This window comes from Mesoplodon densirostris, chromosome 2 (assembly GCF_025265405.1).
Source record: "Mesoplodon densirostris isolate mMesDen1 chromosome 2, mMesDen1 primary haplotype, whole genome shotgun sequence".
NCBI classification, from domain to species: Eukaryota; Metazoa; Chordata; class Mammalia; order Artiodactyla; family Ziphiidae; genus Mesoplodon; species Mesoplodon densirostris.
Window position 1 is genome coordinate 82,902,381 of NC_082662.1, and position 27,216 is coordinate 82,929,596.

A 27,216-nucleotide genomic window follows, 5' to 3' on the forward strand; every position below is an offset into this window, starting at 1 on the left:
ACATAGGAAGAACACCCTTTGACATAAATCACAGCAAGATCTTTTTTGATCCACCTCCTAGAGTAATGGAAATAAAAATGAAAATAAACAAATGGGACCTAATGAAACTTAAAAGCTTTTGCAAAGCAAAGGAAACCACAAACAAGACCAAATGACAACCCTTAGAATGGGAAAAAATATTTGCAAATGAATCAACAGACAAAGGATTAATCTCCAAAATATATAAACAGCTCCTGCAGCTCAATATTAAAAAAACAAACAACCCAATCCAAAAATGGGCAGAAGACCTAAATAGACATTTCTCCAAAGAGGACATACAGATGGCCAAGAAGCACATGAAAAGCTGCTCAACATCACTAATTATTAGAGATATGCAAATCAAAACTACAATGAGGTATCAGCTCACACCAGTTAGAATGGGCATCATCAGAAAATCTACAAACAACAAATGCTGGAGAGGGTGTGGAGAAAAGGGAACCCTCTTGCACTGTTGGTGGGAATGTAAATTGATACAGCCACTATGGAGAACAGTATGGAGGTTCCTTAAAAAACTAAAAATAGAATTACCATATGACCCAGCAATCCCACTACTGGGCATATACCCAGAGAAAACCATAATTCAAAAAGACACATGCACCCCAATGTTCACTGCAGCACTATTTACAACAGCCAGGTCATGGAAACAACCTAAATGCCCATCGACAGATGAATGGATAAAGAAGATGTGGTATATATATACACAATGGAATACTACTCAGCCATAAAAAGGAACGAAATTGGGTCATTTGTAGAGACGTGGATGAATCTAGAGACTATCATACGGCGTGAAGTCAGTCAAAAAGAGAAAAACAAATATTGCATGTTAACGCATGTATGTGGAACCTAGAAAAATGGTACAGATGAACCAGTTTGCAGGGCAGAAATTGAGACACAGATGTAGGGAACAAATGTAAGGACACCAAGGGGGGAAAGCAGCGGTCGGTGGGGGTGGGGGTGTGATGAATTGGGAGATTGGGATTGACATGTATACACTGATGTGTATAAAACGGATGACTATTAAGAACTTGCTGTATAAGAAAATAAAAGTAAAATTTTAAAATTAAAAAAAAATAATTTAGTGAGAATAGCAGCACTGTTTTATATTTTTGCAAATCTCTTTAATGTCTGCTTAATAGAAGACAGCTGGGTTTTCAGATCTACTTCTGCATTCAATTTGTTGTGATACATTGCTCTGGTTGAAGGATATGAAGACACCTGGCCTCACACAGATATGTAGTTGGAAAGGAGAGGCAAATCTTATTAGTGTTTTCATATACTTGTGGCCTCCTCATCTTGTATATTATACCTAAACTCAACAAATAAACAGTCATTTCTTAAAGATTAGTTGCAAAGTGTAATCTGAATCACATAATGAGCTTTTCGTAACTTGTTACATTAAAATCCATTGTTCTCCCCAAAATACTGAGTAATTACAAAGGGAAAAATAGTAACTTTATAGCAGAGAATTCTGACAGTCACCAGTTTAGCCAAGTGGTCAAGATTAATATCACCAGTAATAAGACACACTAACATAATGTAACCCTGATTTGACACCCTGAGAGGGGACCATTACCTCTGTGGCATCCTTGTCAAGAAAACATAACCTCAATGCAATCATGATCAGATAAACCCCAATTGAGGGACATTTTCCAAAACTGACCGGTACTCTTGAAAAAGTGTCAAGGTCACTGAACGACAGAGAACTGTCACAGATTGGAGGGGACTAAGAAGACATGACAGGGACTTCTCTGGTGGCACAGTGGTTAGAAAGCCACCTGCCAAAGCAGGGCACACGAGTTCGATCCCTGGTCCGGGAGGATCCCACATGCTGTGGAGCAACTGGGCCTGTACGCCACAACTACTGAAGCCTGTGCACCCTAGAGCCTGCGCGCCACAACTACTGAGCCCACGCGCCTCAACTACTGAAGCCCACGTGCCTAGATCCAGTGCTCTGCAACAAGAGAAGCCACTGTAATGAGAAGCCCGCTCACCACAACGAAGAGTAGCCCCTGCTCGCCACAACTAGAGAAAGCCCACTCACAGCAACAAGGACCCAACGCAGCCAAAAATAAAATAAAATTTAAAAAAAGAAGAAGACCTGACAATTAAATGAAATGTGAGATTCTGACTTGGGTCCTGAAACAGAAAAAGAACATTAGTGGGAAGATTGGTGAAATTCAAATAAATTCTATACTTCAGTTAATAATATTATATCAAATTAATTTCTTAGTTTTGATAATAGCTCTATGGGTATATAAGATGTTATAAGGTGAAGCTGGGTGAAGGGATTATGGGAACTCTCTGTAGTATATATGCAACTTTACTGTAAGTGTAAAATTATCTTGGGAATTCCCTGGCAGTCCAGCGGTTAGGACTCCGTGCTTTCACTGCCGAGGGCCCGGGTTCAATCCCTGGTTGGGGAACTAAGATCCCGCAAGCTGCACAGCATGGCCAAAATAATAAATAAAATAATCTCAAAATATGAAGTTTTTAAAAAAATCAATTGCTCTATCTTGTACTATCAAGATGTGGGATCTTTTATCCACACATGATTTTATAACATCAGGTATTGGTCATCTGGAAAATAATGGTTCACTGAGTTATACAAATATGCCAAAAGTCGAGGTATTTCTTATATGATATCAAAAAATCACATTTGTTAATATCTCCATTGACCTCATCAGAAAAGCATTTAACTACTGAGAAACTGCCATGGTCATGGTGATGGATATAAATTTTCCAAAATTTTAACTTTTACTTGAAAAATAAAATTGTATCATTAGCAACAAATACAGTCAGTTGTTTTCCTTGAAATAATATGCTCCCTCTGTTTATTTCTGAATAATACCTGTCAAATAGCAAAGTCTAGATAACCATCATTTGTCTGTCACTCGTTTTTTCAAGCAAAATGGTATTCGATGATAAACAGACTAGTTCAGCTCACAATTCAAGCAACTGCACAAGTGCTTTTCCTCAAGACAACCATTGTACTTGGAAGTATCAAAGTGCTACCTGCATACTTCCCATTTCATCATACAGAATATGAACAAGACATGTATTTGAGGGGTTTTACTGCTTCAACAAGAATATTCTTAAATGAAGCTGGTGTGTGGCAGTGAAGCACTGCCTCAATTCCTGATAAAGCACCAGCAGTATTATCCAGTATTGCTTTTATATATCATCATTGCAATACTAACCCAGGGAAAAAGACATCTTAGAACTATTATAAAAATAGTTCTGACTTCACAGACATCCTGAAAAGGTCTCAGATCCACAATTCACACTTTGAGAACCAATGGTTTAAAGAGTTAACCTTCAGCTCCTGAATGAAATATAGCACCACTACTTTAGCCAACATGTAGAGTACTGTCTTATGCTGGTTTTTTTTTTTTTAAGTCTTTATTGAATTTGTTGCAATATTCCTTCTGTTTTATGTTTTGGTTTTTTGGCCACGAGGCATGTGGGATTTTAGCTCCCCGACCAGGGATTGAACCCACACCCCCTGCACTGGAAGGCGAAGTCTTAACCACTGGACTGCCAGGGAAGTCCCTATGCTAAGTTTCATAGAATGTTTACCAAGAAACAACAGCATCTTGGGGCTTCCCTGGTGGCGCAGTGGTTAAGAATACTTCTGCCAATGCAGGGGACACAGGCTCGAGCCCTTTTCCGGGAAGATCCCACATGACGCGGAGCAACTAAGCCCACGTGCCACAACTACTGAGCCTGCGCTCTAGAGCCCACGAGCCACAACTACTGAAGCCTGCATGCCTAGAGCCCATGCTCTGCAACAAGAGAAGCCACCGCAATGAGAAGCCTGCGCACTGCAACTAAGAGTAGCCCCAGCTCGCTGCAACTAGAGAAAGCCCGCGCACAGCAATGATGACCCAACGCAGCCAAAAATAAATATGTAAAACAAATAAATTTATATAAGAAAAAAGAAACAACAGCTTCTTGCCGCCAAAGACTCATAACAATCTAGTGACAGATCGAGTATCTGTCTTTAAATAGATGCCCACACATCACTCAGACACTGTTTTATCTGAAAAGACAGTGACCCCTCACCCAGTCTTCATGGAGTAGCCTTGAGATTTATTATTTTAGCAAAGTTGTTTCTTTATTGTACTTTATGAACAAGAGTTATAATTATTGATTTATTCAATAAATATTAAGCACCCACTATGTGCTGGGGACCAGGGATTTATCAGTGAACTGTCCCCATGCTCTACCTTGAATGGTCACATTCAAGCAGGGTCAAACAAAAACATAGAAACTCCTCTACTTGTGAATTTTCATATAGATGGAAGAGCTATACCAGAGCAAAAGCAAACCAACCTGACTTTCGTGGAGCTTACACTTTTGTGGAGGAAGACAAGTAATAAACAAAATAAATCATAAACTTGTTTTAAGGTGATAAGTGCTATGAGGGAAAAAATAAAACAAGATTATAAGAATGGGAATACCAGGGGTTGAGAGGGATTACAATTTTAAATAAGGCAGTTAGGGTGGGACTGAGCCCAGGGGTACCACCACAGATGAGGAAAATTGCTGATAGGTGGTCTCACTCCATTGTTTCCAAGTTCTCCTGTCCTCAGCCAGGCATAATCCTCAGTGCCACTACTACCTTTCTTGAAGTTTCAGGCTTACCCTCCAACTTCCAGCTAAAGGCCAAGCTACTTCCTCAAGAGGAATAACGTCTTTTCCATCCAGGCCCCAGATTTAGTTCTTCTCATTTCAAAGCCATTTCAACCAACAGCAAATCAGCCATCTCCCAGAAAAATACCCTAACCTGCCTTTTCTCTGCTGGGAGCACAGAGCTAAACAGCAAACTCATTCTGCCCTTGCTACGTTTGTTCTAGCTCTCTTTCTTTTTCTAAACACACAGATTCTCTAAATAAGGAATAACTTTTTGAAGACCTTCTATGTGCCATAAACTGCTGGCCACTTTACATGTTATTTAATTCTCATAAAAATCAACAGAATAAGTATAATTAGCAGTAATCTATAGATAAAGGCAACAGAAGCTCTGAAAGTCATAAATTTGGGACTCAAATTCAAATCTTCAATACAGAAAAAAAAAAGAAGAAAGCTTTTTATTCACAACTTCCTCCCAACTTCATCAGTCCCACTGTACTACTTTGAGCAGAACATATGGAAAATAAAGAAACTGGGCGTTGATAGAGTCTGTCTTATCTGCAACACTGGATTTCAGGATCAGGTCTGCTTTTCGCACTAAAAATATGCCTAAGCAATAGACTTCCAACTTAAAAGACTGGGTAAATATGCTCAACATGCTCATATTTTTCAAAGAACACCATTTTCAATAGTTTTGTTTAAATAAACATGACCCTCTGATTTACATGCATTATCTCATTTATAATCCTCACAAGAACACAGTGCAGTGGATATAATCAATATCTCTATTTTATATATGAGGATACTGAGGCTATGGTCATGCAGCCTGCAAATAGCAAAGCCTGGGCCTGAACCTGTGTCTGAATCCAAAGCCCATGGTCACAACTACAGTAAGATCCTGACGCTCTGACTTTAATACATCTCTGTTAAGACTAGACACTGTGGTAGAGAATTACTTTTCCTACATAAAACTGTAACAGGAATCCTTAGGCATTGCTCATATTTGGAGGGTAAAATCTCTACAAAATCCTTTAGTTACAAGTCCCAAATCAAGCTTCACTGGTGACTATGCTCCAGCAAAAATCTACTGGGAAAACCCAAGGGCCTGGCAAAATGGCACAATTTTCAATCTTTGGGTTCTGAGACATTCCAAAGGAATAAGAGTGCTCACTTTACCATACTGAAGAGATGTGATGGCTTCCCCTGCTCAGCAACACCAGTTTAAGCCTCAGCTAAAGGACATATTTCAACTTAGAGCAAAGCCACCAGGCCAATAACTCACTTTAGCAGACGGCCTTAGTTATCTGTGACTCAGCTCACTCTCCAGATGGCGAGAGGGAGTGTTAATTTTTATCACTGTTAATCAAGGGTAGTTTAAAGAAGATAGAATTATTATCTCTAAAACAGAGGTTCTCAAACCTAATTCTAATGAAACAGACATGCATAATGAACACTGTTCACATTTGGACACACTACAGTCTTGAAAATAAATTCCTGAAAACTCCAAGGAGTACTGAAAGAAATTAAAGAAAACTTAAATTGAGGGGTGTACCATGTTCATGGATGGCAAAACAGATATGACATGCTACAGATTCTGTGTTCTTTTCATTCTTTTTTTCGAATTTTTGAATTTTATTTATTTTTTATACAGCAGGTTCTTATTAGTTACCTATTTTATACATATTAGTGTATATATGTCAATCCCAATCTCCCAATTCATCCCACCACCACCACCACCCCTGCCACTTTCCCCCCTTGGTGTCCATACGTTTGTTCTCTACATCTGTGTCTCTGCCCTGCAAACTGGTTCATCTGCACCATTTTTCTAGGTTCCACATATATGCGTTAATATGCAATATTTGTTTTTCTCCTTCTGACTTACTTCACTCTGTATGACAGTCTCTAGATCCATCCATGTCTCTACAAATGACCCAATTTCATTCCTTTTTATGGCTGAGTACTATTCCATTGTATATATGTACCACTCTTTTCATTCTATCAACGGCAATCCTAACCCCTCTCTCTCTCACTCAGATATATTTAAATGCAAATAACCATGGTTAGTGTAAACCTGAATCTTGTCTTTTTGAAGAAAAATCACTCTTTAAAGTCAGCACTTTAACTATTAGTAGTAACATTACTCATGGTATCTTACAACTTAACTGGGATATACCAGCAAGTCTTGACATTGTGGCACAGAATTACTTTCTAAAATAAAAGTGTAATGAAATGGAAAAACATGATGCAGCAAAGAAAAATCACAGTCATGTATTCATTCGAAGGCTTTATTCCCAACTTTAAAAATATCTTTCATGATTCCTCACAGCTCTGAGATCCACTCTATCAGGTTGCCTGGGGACCACCTGCAGAAAGGGTTAAAAGTCAAGTTGCTGCTCCATGCTTGCTGGCTGAGGAGGAAGCAGGTTTCCTGGAACCTCAGGATGGCCAGCCTCACACAGAGTAAACAGAGCCGCTGTGCACTCAGGAATAAATTCCTCAACCAGCACATACTCTCCTGAGGTTTGCATGTAAGTTTTTTCCAATAGATTCCAAGTTGAGGAATAAACAGAAATAATAGATTTTCTTGGGCCTTCTTGAGTTCAGGAAGATCTGACATTATCATGAAATAGCTCAGCCCAGTCCTCTGAAATTTTTCATTAGAATTCTTTTCTCCTGAATCATGTTAATAAAGTACAATTTGGCCTCGGATTCATACGTAACTACTTACTCACAAGCAGCTCAAGCCCAGAAGGACGGGAAAAGACACTGAGGCCTGTCAGTAGGAGGCAGGGCCAGGCCCAGGCCCAGGAATTGTCAGATTGCTGGATAAATGTTTTCCAACGAAGCTATATATTGCTTAGAAAAGAGATCCCTTACAGAACACTTGACTGGCTCGGAGATAAGTCTGAAATACTCTTCTCTGCTTTCATTTTCAACTGCCTACACTGCTCTCAGAGTCACCAGAACTGGCACTTGGCTCAACAAGCCTCAAATATCTCTCATCTTTAAGGGGCAGGGACTTCCATTATTTTTCTATAATTCATCAGGTTGAGCTAATTCTAGGTATTATTATTGTATAACATATGTCAAATGTAACAAATTAATGTAAGTCTATTTTTCTCCTCCATACGTACAGTATACTTTGAACTTATATTGTGTGCACTTGATTTCAAACTGAGATTTTTGAGCACCATTTTCCAAATGCAGTAGCAGTTTGCTGCCCTGGGCCGGCCAAACAGAGGAAATGAGGAATCTGATTTGTTTTATTTTAAGAGGAAAAAAAAAAAACCTACTTAAGGCCTGATCCTGGTACCTTTTGAACAGTTAACACTTGGAACCTAAACTGTTTCATAATAAACTAGAGCTCCCTTTCCTCCCTCCAAGAAGAGACTCTTGGGTAGTATTTATTTAGTTAATGAATGTTAAGTAATTGTGTTTTACTCACAAAACAAAACAAAAAAAAAACTTCTAGAAGATGCTCTTTGGGCTCCCTAGCTCTGCAAGGTCCATATGAGCTCCATCAGCCACGAGCCTGGAGCAGTAAACTGGAAATTTAGGGAACAATGTGACCACAAGCACTTCTCCAAAAAGAAAAACAACTCCCCTCTTGGCCCAACTCCAAAAGGCAATTGAGCAGGGTAAGGTCCAGGCTAATCTCTGAACAGCCTCTCTGCCAACTTTCTCCTACAGTCATTAGGTTTTTCAGCATGGGCTTTGCAAATGATCTAAAACAATTAATTAGTGCTTTTGAATTCACCCCATACCATTAATGAAACATTGCCAGACAGCCTTTGATAACATATTTCCAGAGCTCATTAAACGTGGCAAACCAGAGGACACAGACTCCCCAGGCACCCAAGAGGGCCAGGCTGAGACCTGGTTGTTGACAGTGAAGCCATACTGGAAATGATCCTGGGGTGACAAAGTGGGGGGCTGCTGGGGTCAGGCCCTTAGGGTCCTCCACAATATGCCAGACCCTGCTCTCAAATTATATCATTATCAGGCTCTTAAAGTTCAAATTATTCTTTCACCCTAAAGACATTTTTTTCTTCTAATGAGTGGAAATTCTTAATTTGATACTTAAAAGTTTTATATTGCTTCTAATCCACACCTCCACACCTCCATACCTCCATCCCCCAAAAGACTGGTTTTAATTTTTTAAAAGAGGGGGGGATGAATAATAGTTTTGAAAACTAAATATTAGATTAAATCTTGTCCCAAAATTCCCTTCTTTCAATCAAAGAGTCCTGCATAATCCAAGATTTCCCACTCCCATAACCTCAGTCATGTGAGAAATCTTTCGATTTTTTTTTACTATCTAATGCCACACAGAATTCCAGGCTGCTCTACATGCATGGCCAGCAAGATAAACACATTTTTGGGAGGCCTAGAAAAAAGCTAGCAGGGGGGCAAGAAGTAAAAATGTTGCTGCATTCCTCTGGACTTTTCTGTTCCAGTTTCAAAAACAGAACGACCACCACCTGGGGCTTGTGGCAAGCTCCAGAGCCAGACTTAAGCTGCTTATCGCTGCCCACCCACCCCCAAACCCACCCCCTACCACCCCGCCAGATGACAGTGATGAGATCTGAGAAAGCAAATCAGAAAATTTTACAAACTACGCAGTGGCAAAATAAATAAACAAGTTATTTTAAAAGACAACTTTTCAGGCACAGAGGTTAAATCTTCGCAGTGTCTTATTCCAATTTTTAATAAATACGATGTTGATGCTTAATAAATATCAAGAACAACTTTGGGGAGTTTTTTCCCTTCTGTAAATTGTTAATTTTTTTAAAGTTCTAGCCTAGAATCTGATTACAGGAATAAAATAGGAATCAGTGAGGAAGCCAGAGCTAAAACCTAGAACAGCGGGGCTTCCCTGGTGGCGCAGTGGTTGAGAATCTGCCTGCCAATGCAGCGAACACGGGTTCGAGCCCTGGTCTGGGAGTATCCCACATGCCGCAGAGCAACTGGGCCCGTGAGCCACAATTACTGAGCCTGCGCGTCTGGAGCCTGTGCTCCGCAACAAGAGAGGACGCAATAGTGAGAGGCCCGCGCACCACGATGAAGAGTGGCCCCCACTTGCCGCAACTAGAGAAAGCCCTCGCAGAGAAACGGAGACCCAACACAGCCATAAATAAATAAATAAATTAATTAATTAAAAAAAAAAAAAAACTAGAACGGCTCCAGCAGAAACGGGGTGTGCCCCACCTAACATAACATTCCGGGGTTTTTTTTTTGCGGTACGCGGGCCTCTCACTGTTGTGGCCTCTCCCGTTGCGGAGCACAGGCTCCGGACACGCAGGCTCAGCGGCCATGGCTCACGGGCCCAGCCGCTCCGCGGCACGTGGGATCTTCCCGGACCGGGGCACGAACCCGTGTCCCCTGCATCGGCAGGCGGACTCTCAACCACTGCGCCACCAGGGAAGCCCCCCGAGTTTTTCTTAACACCCTTGTTAACCTACCTCAACTCCCCCTGTTATCCAGTCAGCTGGTACCATCCCGCATTACCTAGAGTCTCCTCAGCCACAGCTGCCTGCACCAGTGTCCCCATGCTCTACTAAGTCACGAGGCAAGAAATGGGAAAAGGCAAAAGAAGCACATGAAAGGAAGAACTGAGGGAAAATTCCTTCTTCTTATAGCTACAGCCATTATTTCAAGGTGTGGCCCCAGCCAATAAAGATGCACCTGGTGTTTGCAGGTGCACCACACCTACAGCTGGAGAGCTAAATGTGTCTGTGGAACTCACTCCCTCAAACCAATCTCCCTTCCAGCACATGGATCCCTCTGACCTAAATGAGTTCACTGAAAGGTTTTCAAGGTAGCTGTTTCAAAGGCATGCTAAAACCAAGCTCCCTTTATGACAGTAAGACTTTTTCTAGAAGGTGTTTGCAGCTTCTGTGTTACAATTTGTGCATAGAGAAAACAGATGATCTATGCTGTCAGATGTGGTCCTCAGACCAGCAGCATCAACATCGTATGGGCCTGTTAAAAAAAATATGCATTGAGTAATTAAGTTAAAAAAATAACACATACAATTCAATGGTAAAAAATATATATATGCAGTTTGTTACCCTATGAGAACTGAATCTACATGTTAACAAGACGCCCAGGTGATTCGTACACACATTAAAGTTTAGAAAGCACTGGTCTAATGTCTGTCTGTTTATAACTTCCAACTCCAAAAGCGAAATGGGTATACCACTCTCAGGCAAAGTAATATGAATACCCATACTATAAAACATATTTTAAAGTAATTATTTGCTCTACAGAATAAAGTTTACTGTAAGTATCCAGCTCCTTGCTCACACCTAATATGTAATTTAATTTATAAAAATGAGTTTACACACAACACGCTTATTTACTATGTAAAGCTGGATGCAACTGTATTTCTCTGAAACACTAGTTTTGCTATAAGAAGCAATTCTGCAAAAGGTGGTAAAACCCTCAAAATCCATAATCCTGAAAAACAGACCACATGTGGAATGAAAAGGATGAGACTTGGAAATCAGGACAGTAGGTAAATTAGGAAGAGAGGGTCCAGGCTTTTAAGACAGTGATTTTTCGAGGACAGTCATTCACAGTGCAAAGAGATTTTCTTTAGACAGTTTGGGGGGGTTGTTCTGTGTTTTAAGATACAGTTTTTACTGTTACATAGAAGTAATTATCTTTACTATTAAGTTATGGCATAGTATTCCACTGATATATCAGTCTTTATAATCTCCTCCTCAAAAGGAACAAATTGAAAGAAAACCATAAAATCATTCTTAATTTCACAAGCATTTCACTCCCAAGGGTCTTGCCTTCTAAAATCTGATTCTGGCCACCATCATCTCTTGCCTCAATTATTACAATAGCCACCAGCCAGTATCCCCAAATGCACCATTACCCAACAGTCTATTCTCAACACTGCAGCCAGAGTAATCTTGTTACAATATCCTTCAGATCACACCATTCTGCTGCTCAAACTCTCCGACGGCTCTTTCTCACTCAGAGTAAAAATTTAACAATGGCCTACAAGGCTATATGCAGCCCTACACCTGTCCCCCAGGTAACCCTCTGACTCTTCACTCCAGCAGCCACCTGGCCTGTTTACTTGGACTTGGGTACTTCAGACAAGCTCCCACCTCAGGACCTTTGCACATGCTTTTCCTTTTGCCTGGAGTCCTCGTTTCCCCAGATATCCACTTAGCTCACCTCCTTCAAATCTTGGTTCAAATGTCATCCTCCCAGTGAGGCCCTCCCTGATCACCTTACTTTAAATTGTACTTCCCCAGGAGTAATTCCTAGCCCTGTTGCTTTTTCTCCACTGAACCTGCTAAAATATGCATAATTTTTTGTTTCTGGTCTCTCTCTCTCTCTCTTCACTAGAATGTAAGCTTCAGGTGCACAAGAATTTTTGTCTGTTTTGTTGATTGCTGTATCTCCAACACCTGGAAGAGTGTCGAGAGTGCTCAGTAGATGCTTGCTGAATAAATCAATCAACACTTTAGGAAACAACCATGTTAGAAGGTGGAAAAAACTCATTATTTGCACTAACTCCAAAGTATCCCCTTTCTGTGCCACAGAAGCTACTAGCAAAGTATCTGAGACCTGGTATGCACTCAAAGCTAATTCACCAGACTACAACCTCCCACCTAAACATAGCAGTATTTAAAAGTTGAAAGAAACGGTGAAATGATAAATGGTTCCTTCGTCTAAAAAAAGAAAGGGGCAGGTGGGAGCTATGTGGCATTTTGTTTCACCAAGCAGCAACGAAATGCCAAAGTGGGCCACACAGATGCGTCCCGCTGGAACAGCTCATCGCAGGAGCCGCTCTAGCACCACTGGAAGCAACAGAGCAGGAACTGACTCCAGAAGCAGCTGCTCTGCTCTCTCCTGAGGCCTTTGCTACCTGAGCATCTTTCCGGATGGGGCAGGAGGGTAGGGAGGAAGGGAGGTGTTACTACTAATGGCTCATCTATCGTCCAGACCAGGACTCAGTTATTCAGGCACGTGAGGACAAAGGGAAGCAACACAAAGAACTCAGAGCAGTCTTATTGGAACTTTTTCCTTTTGCCATAACTATACCACTTATCACTATATGGTTCCCTTCATTGCCCACAGAGAGAATAACTTTTTTTTTAATCAATATTTTCCTTTGAAGGCAGTAAGATTTTCCACATTCTACTCTAGAATAGAGTAGAATGTTTTTGTTTGTTTTTTTTTTTTCCTTAAGATTTCTCAGAGTTGGCAGGATAGGACAGGAGAATAGCTGGGCCTCAGTCCCCAGAGCACCTGCTGCCTAGTCCTTGGAAGGAACATTCTGAGAGCAAGTGCATTTTTAAGCCTTCTAGAATTCTGCCTGATTTACAGTGTCCTCTCAGAGAACAAAAATATGATTATATGGGACTTGAGGATAAATCTATTTTAGGCCACTCTGGCAGAGAATGTTTTAAAGAGAATGAAAGTCAGCGGTTCACGTGGATGCAGTGCCGGCCAGGCCAATCTTCCAAGACAGGCAAACTGTTCCATGCCTTGAGGCCCCCATGTGCAGGGCAGGTCCTGAGGGAAGGCACCACAGTGAAACACTTCCTGGAACCCGCCTTGTTCCTACACCACTTCCAAAACCAGCACTTGGAGCTCAGAGCTCTAGCAATGATTCAAGGTGGTCCCAGAGTAGGAAGGTTTAGTTATCAAAGCAAACAAGCTGAGAAAGCCTAATTTCCCAAATCCACAGTGTGTGAGAGTATAAACCCTGAGCAATTAAACAGCTATGTGGTCACATACAGATAGCTCTGTCCTGATGGAAAAGTTGATCAGTGTTTACAAAAATGCCCCATCATTGGTACCCTAAAATAACCCAGATAAATCAACAATTCAGAAAGCTGGGTGGCAATTATAAAGTCTAGGATAAGGATGCAAAGGAGAGAGAAACCTGGGTTCTGTGGACCTGTCTGACATCAAATCTATGTATAATCTTACTCACACTCTTGGTAAATATCTTTCTCATACTATACGAACATCTGCTTACCCAACTATCTATTTTCCTTGCAAATGAAAAAGAAAAATGCCTTTTATTTGATATCATATCATATTCCACTTCTGTGGGTGGAATATGCAGGGGAAGGTAATCTTTGAGAAATGAACTCATATTTTTCTTGACTACAGCTAACGGCCCCAACTCTGCGTGCGTGCGTGTGTGTGTGTGTGTGTGTGTGTGTGTGTGTGTGTTGTTTCTGTGCAAAACTAAAGAAAGGGAGGCAGGGGCCTCATCGTGCTAGGTGTGCATGGTCCCCCCAAAGAGATCACTACCTAAAATGCAGGCCATGGTACTCACTCTGGGACATTTAATAACATTTCTTTGCCTTTAAAATAAATAGAAAGTTGGCACCCTGGTGAAAGCTGGCATCACAACTGACAATATCTTTTGCCTATGAATCCAAAAGTGGAATTAAACACAAAAGTGGTTATAATAACCACCTATAAACAATAATAATCACAGACCAAATCAACTAGCTGTGTCCAAAGACTTAGGGGTTAGCAAGAGAAGATCCTTTTGAATTTGCCTTTAACCTTCAAGTCTATTCCTCCTCTACCCTTTACATTCCCTGGTGGCAGCTCCCACCGGCACCCTCCCTCCCTTTCTGCCATTATGAGTTACAGCCTCTGACCCCTCAGTTGGCAGAGCAGGGAAACTATGGCAGAACCATCTCTGTGGTCCTCAGGCCATTGATCTCAAGTCCAAGAGAGAGAGTGCCAGCTCCCTTTGGGCAGCACAACGGAAAGAACATGAACTCTGGGTCTGCGGCCATGCTGCCACTTACTCATCGTATGACTATTATTACCTAAAGGACCGTTTTAACTTTTGTAAAAATTTGTCTCTCACTATATATGACATTTTTCTTCTCTAAGCCTCAGTTTCATCATTTGTGACATTAGTATAATAATAATGGTAGGGGTGGTGGCAGTAGTAATAATTACAAAAACGGTGATAACGATGAATACCTACCTTACTGGGTTTCTGTAAGGATTAAATGAACTGATTGGTGCAAAGTACCCAGCAGAGCACCTGGCTGCATTGTTTCAAGAGGTGCTGAGGGGCGCACCAAGACTCAACAGTGCAGTTCATCTGCAGAAGTGTGCTGGGTTTGGGTTCGATCAAGAGGCAGACCAGCTTTCTAAATTGCTTACTTTCTCTAAAGCCCTTTAGTGCCATTCCATACAGGAAGAAAACAACCCTGCCCACACAGGGACTGCTAGGAGAATCAAATGAAACACTAGACATGAAAGCATTTTGGAAACAATAAAAATAAAATGATATTATTATGTTTAGCCTCCCCTCAAGGCTGCCAGCTTGTTCCATTCCAAACCAAGTATTAACCAGCTAGTGTCTCTGCTTGCTGTCCTACGGACCCAAAGAGTTCAGAGCTTTCTTAGCAGGAAAATAGCTCCAACTAAAAATATCTCTATTTTCCTGTGGGCTGTACCTGGAATTCCAGGTACATCCTGGAATAAAGATAAAAAGAAATGAGTTTTTTCAATAGAAATAAATGTGTGTGCGGGTCATAGGCAAGCATCCAAAAGGATGCACCTAGGCACCAAACGGAAACCACGGAATGAGGGAAAGAGCCAAGCCATCAACACTGGCCAGCACAGAGGCCAGCAGCGTTTCTGCAAGAGTTCCCCTCAGCAGCACCCCTTTGGCCTGACACAAGGGACCAGTAGGGCACAGACAAGTCCATCCCCTCCTACCAAATTGTTTTCCCTGAATTCTCCATATGCGCCTCTTTTTCTCATTATTAAGGCTCCTGGGAACACAGCCCTACCTAACACTGGCAAGCCTCAGAAGCAGCAGTTAATATGTTTTAAAGATGTGTAGCACAACAGTTTTTAAAGTGAAAACTTAGTGAGCCTTAAGCCCACAGGAGCAAGCATTTACCTTTATAACTGCCCACTTTTCTTAGGCACATTACAGGACCTAAGATAAGGCACCAAAAGCCTAAGGTAATTTCTAATCAGAAGGCATTATGGTCCTTACACAGTTCTTGTTCACCAAGAGCACGGCCCTCTCTCCCCACATGCTGTACAATAACCAAGGAACAAGGGAGGGAAGGAAAAGTATGAGTTTTGTCAAAGCAACCACTAACCCTGGGCTGTGGCTTCTGCCTCCGCCTCCTTCACCCTCAGCCACAAGCAGGGAAGGAAGGCTTTCACTGAAGGCGCACACGGGCACCTACTGTTCCAGCTCAGGCTCATTTTAGGTGCTGTGCTGTGCTCTTCTCCTCCCTGGCCGCATGTCTAAAGGAGGCCTTCACCCCTTCTGCTGCCAAGAACTCTACAGTAGAGCTCCACAGCCCCGTCAGTGAAAGAAGGACGTGAATAAAGAAGGCCCATTACTTGAGGGTCTTTCCATTCTGATGACTTACATATGTCTCTTCTGAGGCCAAAGGGGTTTCATCCAGAATGTCTCACTGGTGGCTACTCATCTGGTATTGAATCAATCAAGGGAAGAGGCTCAATCATTCCCCACAGAGTGTCTCCTACGTAGAGGCTCTACTGGAGTGGTGGATGGGCTGGAGTCTAGAGCCAAATTGCCTGGGTTCAAGTCCCTGCTCTGCCACTTATTAGATATTTTTTTTATAAAATGTATTTTTTAAAGATTTATTATTTATTTATTTATTTATTTATTATCGCCTGTGTCGGATCTTAGTTGGGCACGCAGGATCTTCATTGAGGCATGTGGGATCTTTCGTTGCAGGGCGCAGCCTCTTCATTGTGGTGTGCAGGCTTCTCTCTAGTTGTGGCATTCGGGTTTTCTCTTCTCTAGTTGCAGTGCACAGGCTCCAGGGCGCGTGGGCTCAGTAGTTGTGGCACGCAGGCCTAGTTGCCCCACGGCATGTGGGATCTTAGTTCCCTGACCAGGGATCAAACCCGCACCCACTGCATTGTAAGACGGATTCTTTACCACTGGACCACCAGGGAAGGCCCACTTATTAGTTACTGAGTCCCAGTTTCCTTGTGAGTAAAATGCAGATGGTGATAGTAATACTAATACCACCTCACAGGGTTTTCTTATAAAAACAAAATAAATTAGCTGGCAGAGAGCAAGTCCTAGCTGAATGTCAGCCTCTGTGCCAGGCACTGTTTGCCTTTGTAGCCAAGAAGGCCATATTCTCAGTCTAACTTTGTGAGGCTGCAGTTTGAATTCTAAGATTAAACAGTGCATGCTTTTGGCTACAGAGGGATGGAAGAAGAGAGAATCCAAACCTCAGAATGAAATCCACAGCCTTGTTCTCACACTTAAGGTCCTCCACAATCTACCCCCATCCTTCCTTCCAAACAGACCCCCTCTACATTCCCAAGCAGTTCTCTGGGTCATCCGTTCTTTAAAACAACATCAGGGACCTAACTGCCATGTCCTGTGCTAAGCACTGTTCTCCCCTCTGCTCACCCCAATGGCTTTCCCTTTCTAGATTCTGCCTGGTCTTCAAAACAGAGCTCAACACCTAGGCTTCCACAAAGCCCTCCCCAGCTGTTCTAATCCACTCTCCTGACCCCTCTGAGGTCTTCTGGCTTTTCCTCACCATGCATTGATTATTTTGTTATATGGTTATATTTTATATGCCAAACTAAAGTATAAGCAACTCAAAAGAAGGATGAATCTTACATTTCTTTCTATATCCCTAAGTGACTAGTACTGTGCTTTGCACTCAGCGGAGACTCAGTGAATAAGTGATTTACTTGATGCTTCAAGAGGGCACAGACGACACACAGCAAACCCATTATCATTTTTTCAAAACACCTTTCTGATCAAGACTCCCTCATAGTGTAGAGATTAAAGGCTCAATCTGTAGACCTAGACTCAGTAGGTTTATGGTTAAATCTGCCACTTAGTAGTTGTATGACCTTGAGGAAGTTACTTAACCTGTCTATGCTTCAGTTTCCCTATCTATAAACTGAGAATAAACAAAGAACCTACATTTATTAGGGAAGTTATGAGGACAGAATGAGATAATACATTTAAAGCACTTTGAACAGGGCCTGATACACAATAATTAATTAATTATTATAAATATTCATTATTATATTATCTTCTACTATCTTCTTGAAATTCAGCTCATGCAGAATGCCCCAAAAAAGTATTTTGCAAAGTATGCTGAGCCTATACAGAAAGCTACTGGATGTCAGTATTATATACAAAACATTTCTCCCTTCTTCTTCATTCATTTGGCCCATCAGTTTGTTCAAAAAAGCATCTCTACCTCTGTACTATTGATAAGTTGCCTCAGTTTGTTATAAAATCTGTAATTCTACTGTACCTTCAATCTTACTGTACACTTCAGCAAAGCTTTCAGTGTGTACACAACTCAAAAAAAATTTTTACCAGTGGCTTGAAAGAGGAAGGAAGGTCTCAAGCAAAACTGATTCACTATCAAATACATCAAGGCTATACAGAACCACCAAACTCACCACATTCCCATGAAGTACCTTCTTAAGTTATGTTTTTCATCAATGAAAGCAGAAAATTCTGCCTCAAACCCACCAGGTATAATTATACATCTTGTCATCAAAACAGCACATTTTTCCATCAAGCCATTTCTCTCTTTTTTTTCTACTACTTTTCAGTGAGATTTTAATTAAGATCAGTTTTAATACACAGGCTAAAAGGCAAATAACTTTTCAATCATGAGACAAAATGAAACTGCTGACAGAGAGAATGGGCAGTTCAAATTCAAACACCAGCCTTCAAAAAAAACAAAAACAAAAACAAAACTAGCAACTTTCTCTCAAGGTATTTGCAACAAGGGGGACATTCTGCTTTCCAGTCTCATAAACCAGTTTCTGCAAACTGGCTTCCACTCAGTCTGTGCCTGCATATGACTCCTGGTCTGGAGCATTAATGGTGATCCTGCTTCTTCAGTATAACGCAGAGGTGAAGAGCAGAGTTGTGACTAAGTGAGCTCATGAACTAAGAATATCCTTGCTCATTGTTAGAGGCTATAATTGTTTAGCACAGTACCTGGCTGCAGTGCACACTCAATACATGGTTATTATTATCACTCTCATGTCATCTGTATGTGCAATTCAACAGCTAAAACCAAGAGACTAATCATTTTTTAAGTCAATGTGTTTCTTCTTGAGGCCAGCCAGTTTCCAGAACTGGCCCAACAAATTAGTTCTATGTAGCTCATTATAGAAGAGACACAAAGCAAATTATAACAAAATAGAGCAAATTAAGTTTCCAAATTTGTTAAGTAACCCTGACTGCCACACTAAGACCTTGCCTAGGGGATCTGACACTCTTATTTAAGTTACAATGTTCCAACCAAATCATTTGCTTCTTCTTATCTCTGACCTCCTATTCTGATGGCCTCTAGGAAGCACAGTGTATTTCTTTACATTTTTAATTTTTTTATTTTGTTTTGTTTTGTTTTGTTTTTGGTCGCACCACATGGCTTGTGGGATCCCAGTCCCCCAACCCGGGCCCTCGGCAATGAAAGCAGAGTCCTAACCACTGGAACTCCAGAGAATTCCCTCTGTACTTTTTTAAAAATTACTTTTTAAAAAATTACCTGAAATAGGCAAAATTAAATATTTCCTAAATAGCCTATGCTAGGAGTGTCACCTCTATGTAAAAGATCTATTTATTTTGCAATAAAGAACAAAAAGGCTTTCTTGAAATTCTTATTTATGACAAGAAAGTAAATGTAATCTATGCATGTAACAAAATTAAGTGGTATTAAACCGCATATTCTCTAGCCACCTCAACACTGAAGGTTAGTTAGGTATCTGTGTTACTGACATTAGAATGTCTAGCACTTGTCTAGTAAAATATAACATGGGCAAACATACTATGTATCTGTAGAGTAGTCAAATATTTTATTTCCTTGAAGAACATAAATACTCAAGTTTTGTATAAATATCCCATGTCCTAAATGTTTCTAAACTGAAGAGACTGAAGAAAAATATATCCAAAAGAATATAATGAACATGCAATTTATATTATGCAACTTACCTGCAGTTGCTAAACAGGAACTCATCAGGGCAAACATGGCAATCACACAATGAGAAGCCATTTTTATTTCTCCAAAAGTGTGTCCCGTTCAGTCACCTCAGCCTGCAGTTCTTCAGATTATAAATAATCTTTGCAGATTGGAAGTGGCCTTAAAATCCTTCTTTCCAATTTTCAAATTGCCTATAAAAATAAACATTTTAAGAAGAAAACTTAATGCAGGTATTTCTTTCGATAAATACACATCAAAGTGAAATGAAGAATTTCTAAAAAGTATAAGATAAATTTATCTTGTGTGCCTAGACAGCACTCAAGCAAATGTTGGGGGTGCAGGGGAGGTAATTACCTAATAAAGAATTTTATAGCAAATACTTCTGCAAATACATGCTCTTTTGACATTTTAAATCTTTGGTTTTATATAAAATTTTCAAGAATATAGAAGAAAATCAAGGTACACCTATAATATAACATCATCAGTTATAAAATAATCAGTGACACTTGATACATGAACTCCCTAGTGCCAGCAAAAAAAACATAAACAACTCTGATTAGAACTCAATCTAAGATGCAAACTATCATATATAGGATGGATAAACAACAAGGTTCTACTGTATAGCGCAAGGAGCTATATTCAATATCCTGTGATAAACCATGATGGAAAAGAATGTGAAAAAGAATATATATGTGTATAACCGAACCACTTTGCTGTATAGCAGAAATTAACACATCATTGTAAATCAGCTATATTTCAATAAATTTTTTTTAAAAAAGAACTCAATCTAATGTTATAGTGACAGAGTTATCACAGGGATCAAATTGAAACACATTTAGAGTCAACCTGAAAAAATAAAGAACATTAAAAGACAAGATTCTTATTTCAACTGTTTTCCAACATTTTAATAAGCAAAAATGTCTCTCCCTGTCTCTCAACCCCATCTGAGACTATCTGGTTGCATGACTAGAGGATCCAGAAGGTCTTTTCTAAACTTTTCCTATCCAGAGCCTTGAATGGTGAGTTTTGTGAAGGTGTGCTGAATTGGAATATCCTCCTATGGCCCTAAAGATCACCTCATTTAGACACTCCAAAGTATTTCCAGCCTTATCTCATTGAGCCTGGCACAACCCATAGAAGTTGCAATTCAACAAATGTTTACTGAGCACCTACTATGTTCCAGGCATTGTGTGAGGACATGATTCCTGTTAACAGGGAAAAAAATTATCCAACAACTGAAAAAAGTATAAAGACCCTGCCTGATCTAAGCCCTGGGCAAGGCAAGATCACAGAGTTTCTAGGACCCACCTCAAACAGCTAGAGATTGCAGCCTTGTTACTCTCATCCAGAAAATTGCATCCCCAGAACCAGTTTGCTACCTTTAGAGACAAAGCCAGTTTGGGCACTTGTAGATACAGTAGAAAAATATAAAAACAATGGAAAAATGAGTTCCTAATCAAATGGTCTTAGTTCACTGCATCAATTGTTAAGAGAAAGATATTTAAAATGGTTCCCTGCAGTAGTAACACTAATGGCCCCTGAGAAGGAGAGAAACAGGGTGATTGGGGAACAGTGGTGGGAGGGGGCAGGAACCTTTTCACTGAACTCACATTTGGGTTTTACAAGTATTACCTACCCAGAAATAACAATAAAGTCCTAATTTCAAAAATAATTTTTAGATATGCTTTAAAACTAAACTATTACATATGCAGGAGGCACTGCAGTTCAATCTTGGTATGACAGTAATTTTAAAAGCCTAGTGTGAGTAAATATAGATTATGATGGCAGTTAAAGGTCTGCCTAAGTGTGGATCCACTCTGCCACATACCAAATGGGTGATGTTGACCAGAATACTCTTCATGCATGAAACTATCCCATGGACTGTTGTGAGGATTAAAGGAGCTAATATATATACATTGCTTACAACAGTGCTTAGCACATAATAGACAATGAATAAATGTTAGCTATTATTATCATGCTTGTCCATTCCCTTTGAGGTATATTTATACCAAGAAAGTGGAGAAATTAGGGTGTGATTATTGACATAATTCTTAGCTACTGGAAAACCAGTTTAGTCTTTTGTTTGCTGCTAAATAAATACTATAATGGACACAAAAAGGAGATAAGCTAAAGAGTGGAAATTGCCAGTCAAATTGAGGCACAATCCATTGGTGGCACAACGGTCTTATCTCAAAAACTGACTAAATTATAGACACAATTTTGGACACCATAAAATTGACTTCAATCATCCCTTTAAGTCCAACATTTCTGTCACCATAATTCCATATCACCTCAGATGTAATGGAAGTCTCCTCTGTTAACCTAAAAGTCAATGACAGCAAAGAGAATTTGTCCCTATTTTTTTCCCTTCAAAGAATTAGATTTCCTGGGCTTCCCTGGTGGCGCAGTGGTTAAGAATCTGCCTGCCAATGCAGGGGACACGGCTTCGAATCTTGGTCCAGGAAGATCCCACATGCGCGGAGCAACAAAGCCCGTGCGCCACAACTACTGAGCCTGCGCGCCTAGAGCCCACGCTCCGCACCAAGAGAAGCCACCACAATGAGAAGCCCGCGCACCGCAACGAAGAGTAGCCCCCGTTTGCCACAACTAGAGAAAGCCCACGCACAGTAATGAAGACCTAACACAGCCAAAAATAAATTAATTAATTTAATTAAATTTTTTTTTAATTGGATTTCCTGAATGGATCAATAAGAAAAACTCTAAAAGAATATGCTATTTCAACAAATGCTAAGGGCAACTTTTATAAAGCAAAACCCTGTAAGGAGATTTCAGAAGAAGATGACTTCCCAGAGGATTTTTATGGTGCATACAAACTATATAACCAGCACGAGGCTTGTGGGAATATTTAGTGAGCTTGTGTCACCCCCTGCCCGCAGCTGCAGAGGCTCTGTGGAGCTGTGCACGTTAATCTGGGGCTTAAACCAGGTCTGAATGAACCTGTGGAAAAGAAAGGCAAACGGTTCTATTAAAAATATAGACTGCAAATTGCTGACAAGAATATTGGGTAATTATTAAAATGCAGCAATTACAGATACAATAAAGCCAAGCTAAACAGTTTGATGCCCAAAGGCAAACCACAGCAAGTTTACACCGGATCTTAAAACATCTCCAAGGAAGTCCAAGACAAGTTGAAACTTACACACTCCTGCTTCAAACAAAGAGGGAGCTTTTCTTCTTTTAGCTTAAAAGTCCCTCCATAATGTAACTTGTTCAAAAAGAAAATAAACTGCACAGAATTTTTGTCTAATCTTCCCAATGTGGTGACAGGATCCTAAGGCGGAGGAGAATAAAAAAAGGAAGCATGTCGTTCCATTCAGTGGAACTCCAGTTTGGGCCAAGACTTGCATACATCAGCGCCTTAACACATGACTTAGGGATCAGTTCCCCAACTAGAAGAATGCAGGATGATCAAAGGCTTTGGAAAGGTCACAGATCTTGAATAAAACTAGGGAAATACAAACTCTTCTCCTTCTCTGAGGTTATATCACACTCAGTCTGCAAAGACCAGGGACTCGCCACTCTGGTTTTCTGACCTCACTGTATCTCTTTGGACTTTAAGAACTAAACGCTTCCTTTAGAATATAAATAGGGTACTCTGAAATCCTGAAAGAATAATTTGGGGTCTACTGTGTAGTAGTCATTTCGCCCACATTTCAAAGTAATGTATTCCATTCAAAGCATACCAGAACTTATAGTATCTGCAAATGAACAGAATACAATTCTGAGTGGGACTTTAACGGATTTTTTTAAAAAAAAGAATGTGATACTAATTCTTCTAATTTCCTCTGTATCTATTTCTAAGGCCATTAAACTGTGTGCTGCCCCACATTCTCTAGTGATCCAACAGAATTCACAGGGAAAGACCATGATAAGCTGAAAACCCCTACCCAAACATGTCCCCCAAACCATCGCGGGGTTAAACTAATGTTCAAGAGGAATTGGTTGGGAACAGTATTCCCTGGGTTGACCAGGATGTCTTTTAAAGAGAAAATCTTGCTCTATCTTAGTGGAAAAATGTGGTGAAATGATGTCTGGCAATAGGCTAAAAGCCAGCAAGAAAAATTGCTAACTTCCCCTTAGATGGCTAACACGGTGGCTATGAACATGAGATTATTCAAAATCAGAACTTAAATTAGCTTCCAGCCAATCAATTTCTCAATTAAAAGAATTAGCATGCTAAAGATAACATGAACAGCTTTTTTTTTTTTTTTTTGGTATGCGGGCCTCTCACTGCTGCGGCCTCCCCCGTTGCGGAGCACAGGCTCCGGACGCGCAGGCTCAGCGGCCATGGCTCACGGGCCCAGCCGCTCCGCGGCATATGGGATCCTCCCAGACCGGGGCACGAACCCGTATCCCCTGCATCGGCAGGCGGACTCTCAACCACTTGCGCCACCAGGGAGGCCCATGAACAGCTTTTAAAGTTAGAAGAAGTCAACAGGATTCATGGATGAAGAGGAGCCCAATCTCCAAGCCCAGCACTTGCCCCAAATAATAAGGCAGAGTCAAGACTAGAAACCAGGTCTTTCCATGACCAGCACCCTACCTTGCAGTTCCAGGTCTGTTGCCACAAACTAGGAACCATTTTCTCTCCCCCCATACTCAATCTCTGGAAACAGAATTTTTTTTCGAAGAGAGGGGGAAGCCTACCATGGCTGCCACCAGACACTGGTATTTCCATGTTGACACATGTACTCTGCACAAATCATTACTGATCACAAACTGTGACTTGACTTCAGGACTGTGGGTGGCGGCTATAATAAATAAACAATCCTTGGTGATGTTGTATGACTCAAGTTCTGTGAAGATGAAGCACAAATCTTTGCATAATCATATCTTAACACTAAGACTGTTTAGCCCCCAACAAGGAAAATATTCAACAAATGTGAAGATCTTAAAGACAGAGATATATTGAGTGGAATAAAAAATGGCCATTCCCTAAATTCTAATAGTAAATAACACCTGATTTTCTGGTACCTTCAATATGAAAAGGTTTTCTATCAGATCATTAAATTGTTTCTAGTCTGGTCATTTAAGTGAATTTTTTTGAGAAAGGCATACTGTTAAGTCTGCAAATGGTTAAATAAAAGCTGGTAGAAGAATTGTTCTGATGGATATTCAACATGTAATTCAGGGGATTTAGAAAAGAGGCAGGATGGAGGACGTCAATATCTAGCTTGGCAGCCTATACAAAGGGGTGTGCAACATGTAGAACAGATACTGTTGTTTGTCTGATGACATTTGGATGCCCTTTAAGACTTGTACATGGAGAGAGCAAAGCCACCTTACTGAGTTGCAACTCTCAGATTTCTCTACTACACAGAGAAACTAGCTACTTCCAAATCCCCATTTTCAGACAGATTTGGCACAAAGAGGAGAAAAATCCTGGATTTGGATAGGAAATCTTTGGAATTGCATCTAAGTACAATCAATATTCAATAAATATTTACTACTAGGAGCCAAGCACTGTTGAAGATACCAAGGAGATAGCAGTAAAAAAAAAAAAGAAGCCAAAAATCCTGCCCTCATGGTGCTTATATTCTAGTAAAAGTACATTAGGCAAGATATTTAATTTCCTGAGCTTCATTCTTCCCTTCAGTAAATCTTTATTTATTGCTCACTCCATGCCAGGCAATGGGAATATAATGGCCATGAAAAGAGATATGTTCTTTTACCCTCATGGGCTTAAAGTGTGGTGGGATAAACACAAATATGTAATTATACACTATGATAAGGGCCCTAAAGAAAAGGTATCCACAACCTGAAGGATAAGTAGAGATTTAAAAGCTCTGGTGAAGGATGACATTACAGTAGAGGAAACATTACAGGTCACTGATGCTGAAGGGAGCAGCATGGCTGCAAAGTCAAAGGGAAAAGAGAGGAACAGGTTCAAGAAAGAGTTTAACCAGAAAAGTGGAATGATCCGATTACATTTTTAAAGTTTCCCTGGTATAGGCACTATGGAAAACAGTATGGAGGTTCCTCAAAAAATTAAAAATAGAACTACCATATCATCCAGCAATTCCACGTCTGTGTATATATCTAAAGGAAGTTAAATCACTGTGCTAAAGAGATATCTGCAAACCCATGTTCACTGCAGCATTGTTTACCATAGCCAAGACATGGAAACAACCTAAATGTCCACTGATGAATGAATGGATAAAGTAAATGTGGTATGTACACAATGGAATATTACTCAGCCATAAAAAAGAAGGAAATCCTGCCATTTGCGACAACATAGATGGACCTTGTGGGCATTATACTAAGAGAAATAAGTCAGTCAGAGAAAGGCAAATACTGTAGGACACATATGTAGAATCTAAAAAACTGAACTCTTAGAAACAGAGAACAGATTGGTGTTGCCAGAGGTGGGGGTGAGGGGTGGGAAAAATAGGTGAAGGTGGTCAAAAGGTACAAACTTCCAGTTATAAGATAAATAAGTTCTGGGGATGTAATGTACAACATGATGACTATAGTTAACAATACTGTATTGTATATTCTAAAGTCGCTAAGAGAATGAATCTTAAAAGTTAACACAAGTAGGGAATTCCCTGGTGGTCCAGTGGTTAGGACTCCATACTTCCACTGCAGTGGGCACGGGTTCAATCTCTGGTCAGGGAACTAAGATCCCGCATGCCACATGATGCAGCCAAAAAAAAAAAAAAAAATGTTTACATGAGTAAAAAAAAATTAACTATGTGAGGTAATGGATGTTAACTAAACTTACTGTGGTGATCATTTTTCAATATATACATACATCAAATCACTATGTTGTATTTTGTGCAATGTTATGTGTGAATTATATCTCAATAAAACTGAAAAAAAATTAATTAAAAATAAATAACAATTTCCCTGGGTACCATGTGGAGAAGAGACTGAAGAGAGCCCAGAGTGCTTGGATGTTCAGTTAACACTCTGACAGCAGGTCAGATAAGAAAGATGGTTTGGATCAGAATGCAGCCTCAGTTTCTTCATTTGTAAGAAAATAAACTAACCTTACCTACATCACAGGGCCGTTACAAGAATCAAATGAAATTGTACACATAACAGCATAAAAGCTATCATTACTTATCCTTAGCAGGTCATCTCTACCAAAGAGAATTATTATCCTGAAGCCTAAGAAAGTCCCAATATTCTATGGCTGCCAGTGGAAGGACTAAAAAAAGGAGGATTACTCTTGAACTACCTATACTTGTGGATAGGAATTCCACATGAAGACCCAGTAAAGGAAGACAGGAAGCACAGACGGTACAAGATGTGCAGAGAAGCTGGGCTCTGCTCTCCCCTGACCTTCTAGGGCCTGGCCCACCCTCACTGCTGTTGGTTACAGAGAGTATAACCAACACATGTCTGGCCCCAGCATCCTTAGTTTTCTTGGGGCTGACCTTCAGTCAGTCCTTAAAAGCCCTCTGTCTATCCCAAGCACAGCAGACCTCACTGCCCAAGGAAAATACAGCAAAGAGGGGAGGGTGGGCATGTACACATCTCACAAGGTTGTGAAGACCAGGTTTTGTTCAAGTTCACAAACTAGGACAGATTTTAC

The 27,216-nt window shown here is 40.5% G+C and overlaps 1 protein-coding gene across 6 annotated transcripts in view; it reads right to left on the reverse strand.

Moving 5' to 3' along the window:
* The window catches only part of TGFBR3 (transforming growth factor beta receptor 3), a 200,072-nt gene that overhangs the window by 155,967 nt on the left and 16,889 nt on the right, over positions 1-27,216 (reverse strand). For all 6 annotated transcript variants that reach the window (XM_060090115.1, XM_060090110.1, XM_060090112.1 and 3 more), the window contains exon 2: positions 19,667-19,846. In XM_060090115.1, the coding sequence (XP_059946098.1) occupies positions 19,667-19,727 (61 nt within the window). In that variant the 5' untranslated portion in view covers positions 19,728-19,846. The remainder of the gene's footprint in view (positions 1-19,666; positions 19,847-27,216) is intronic.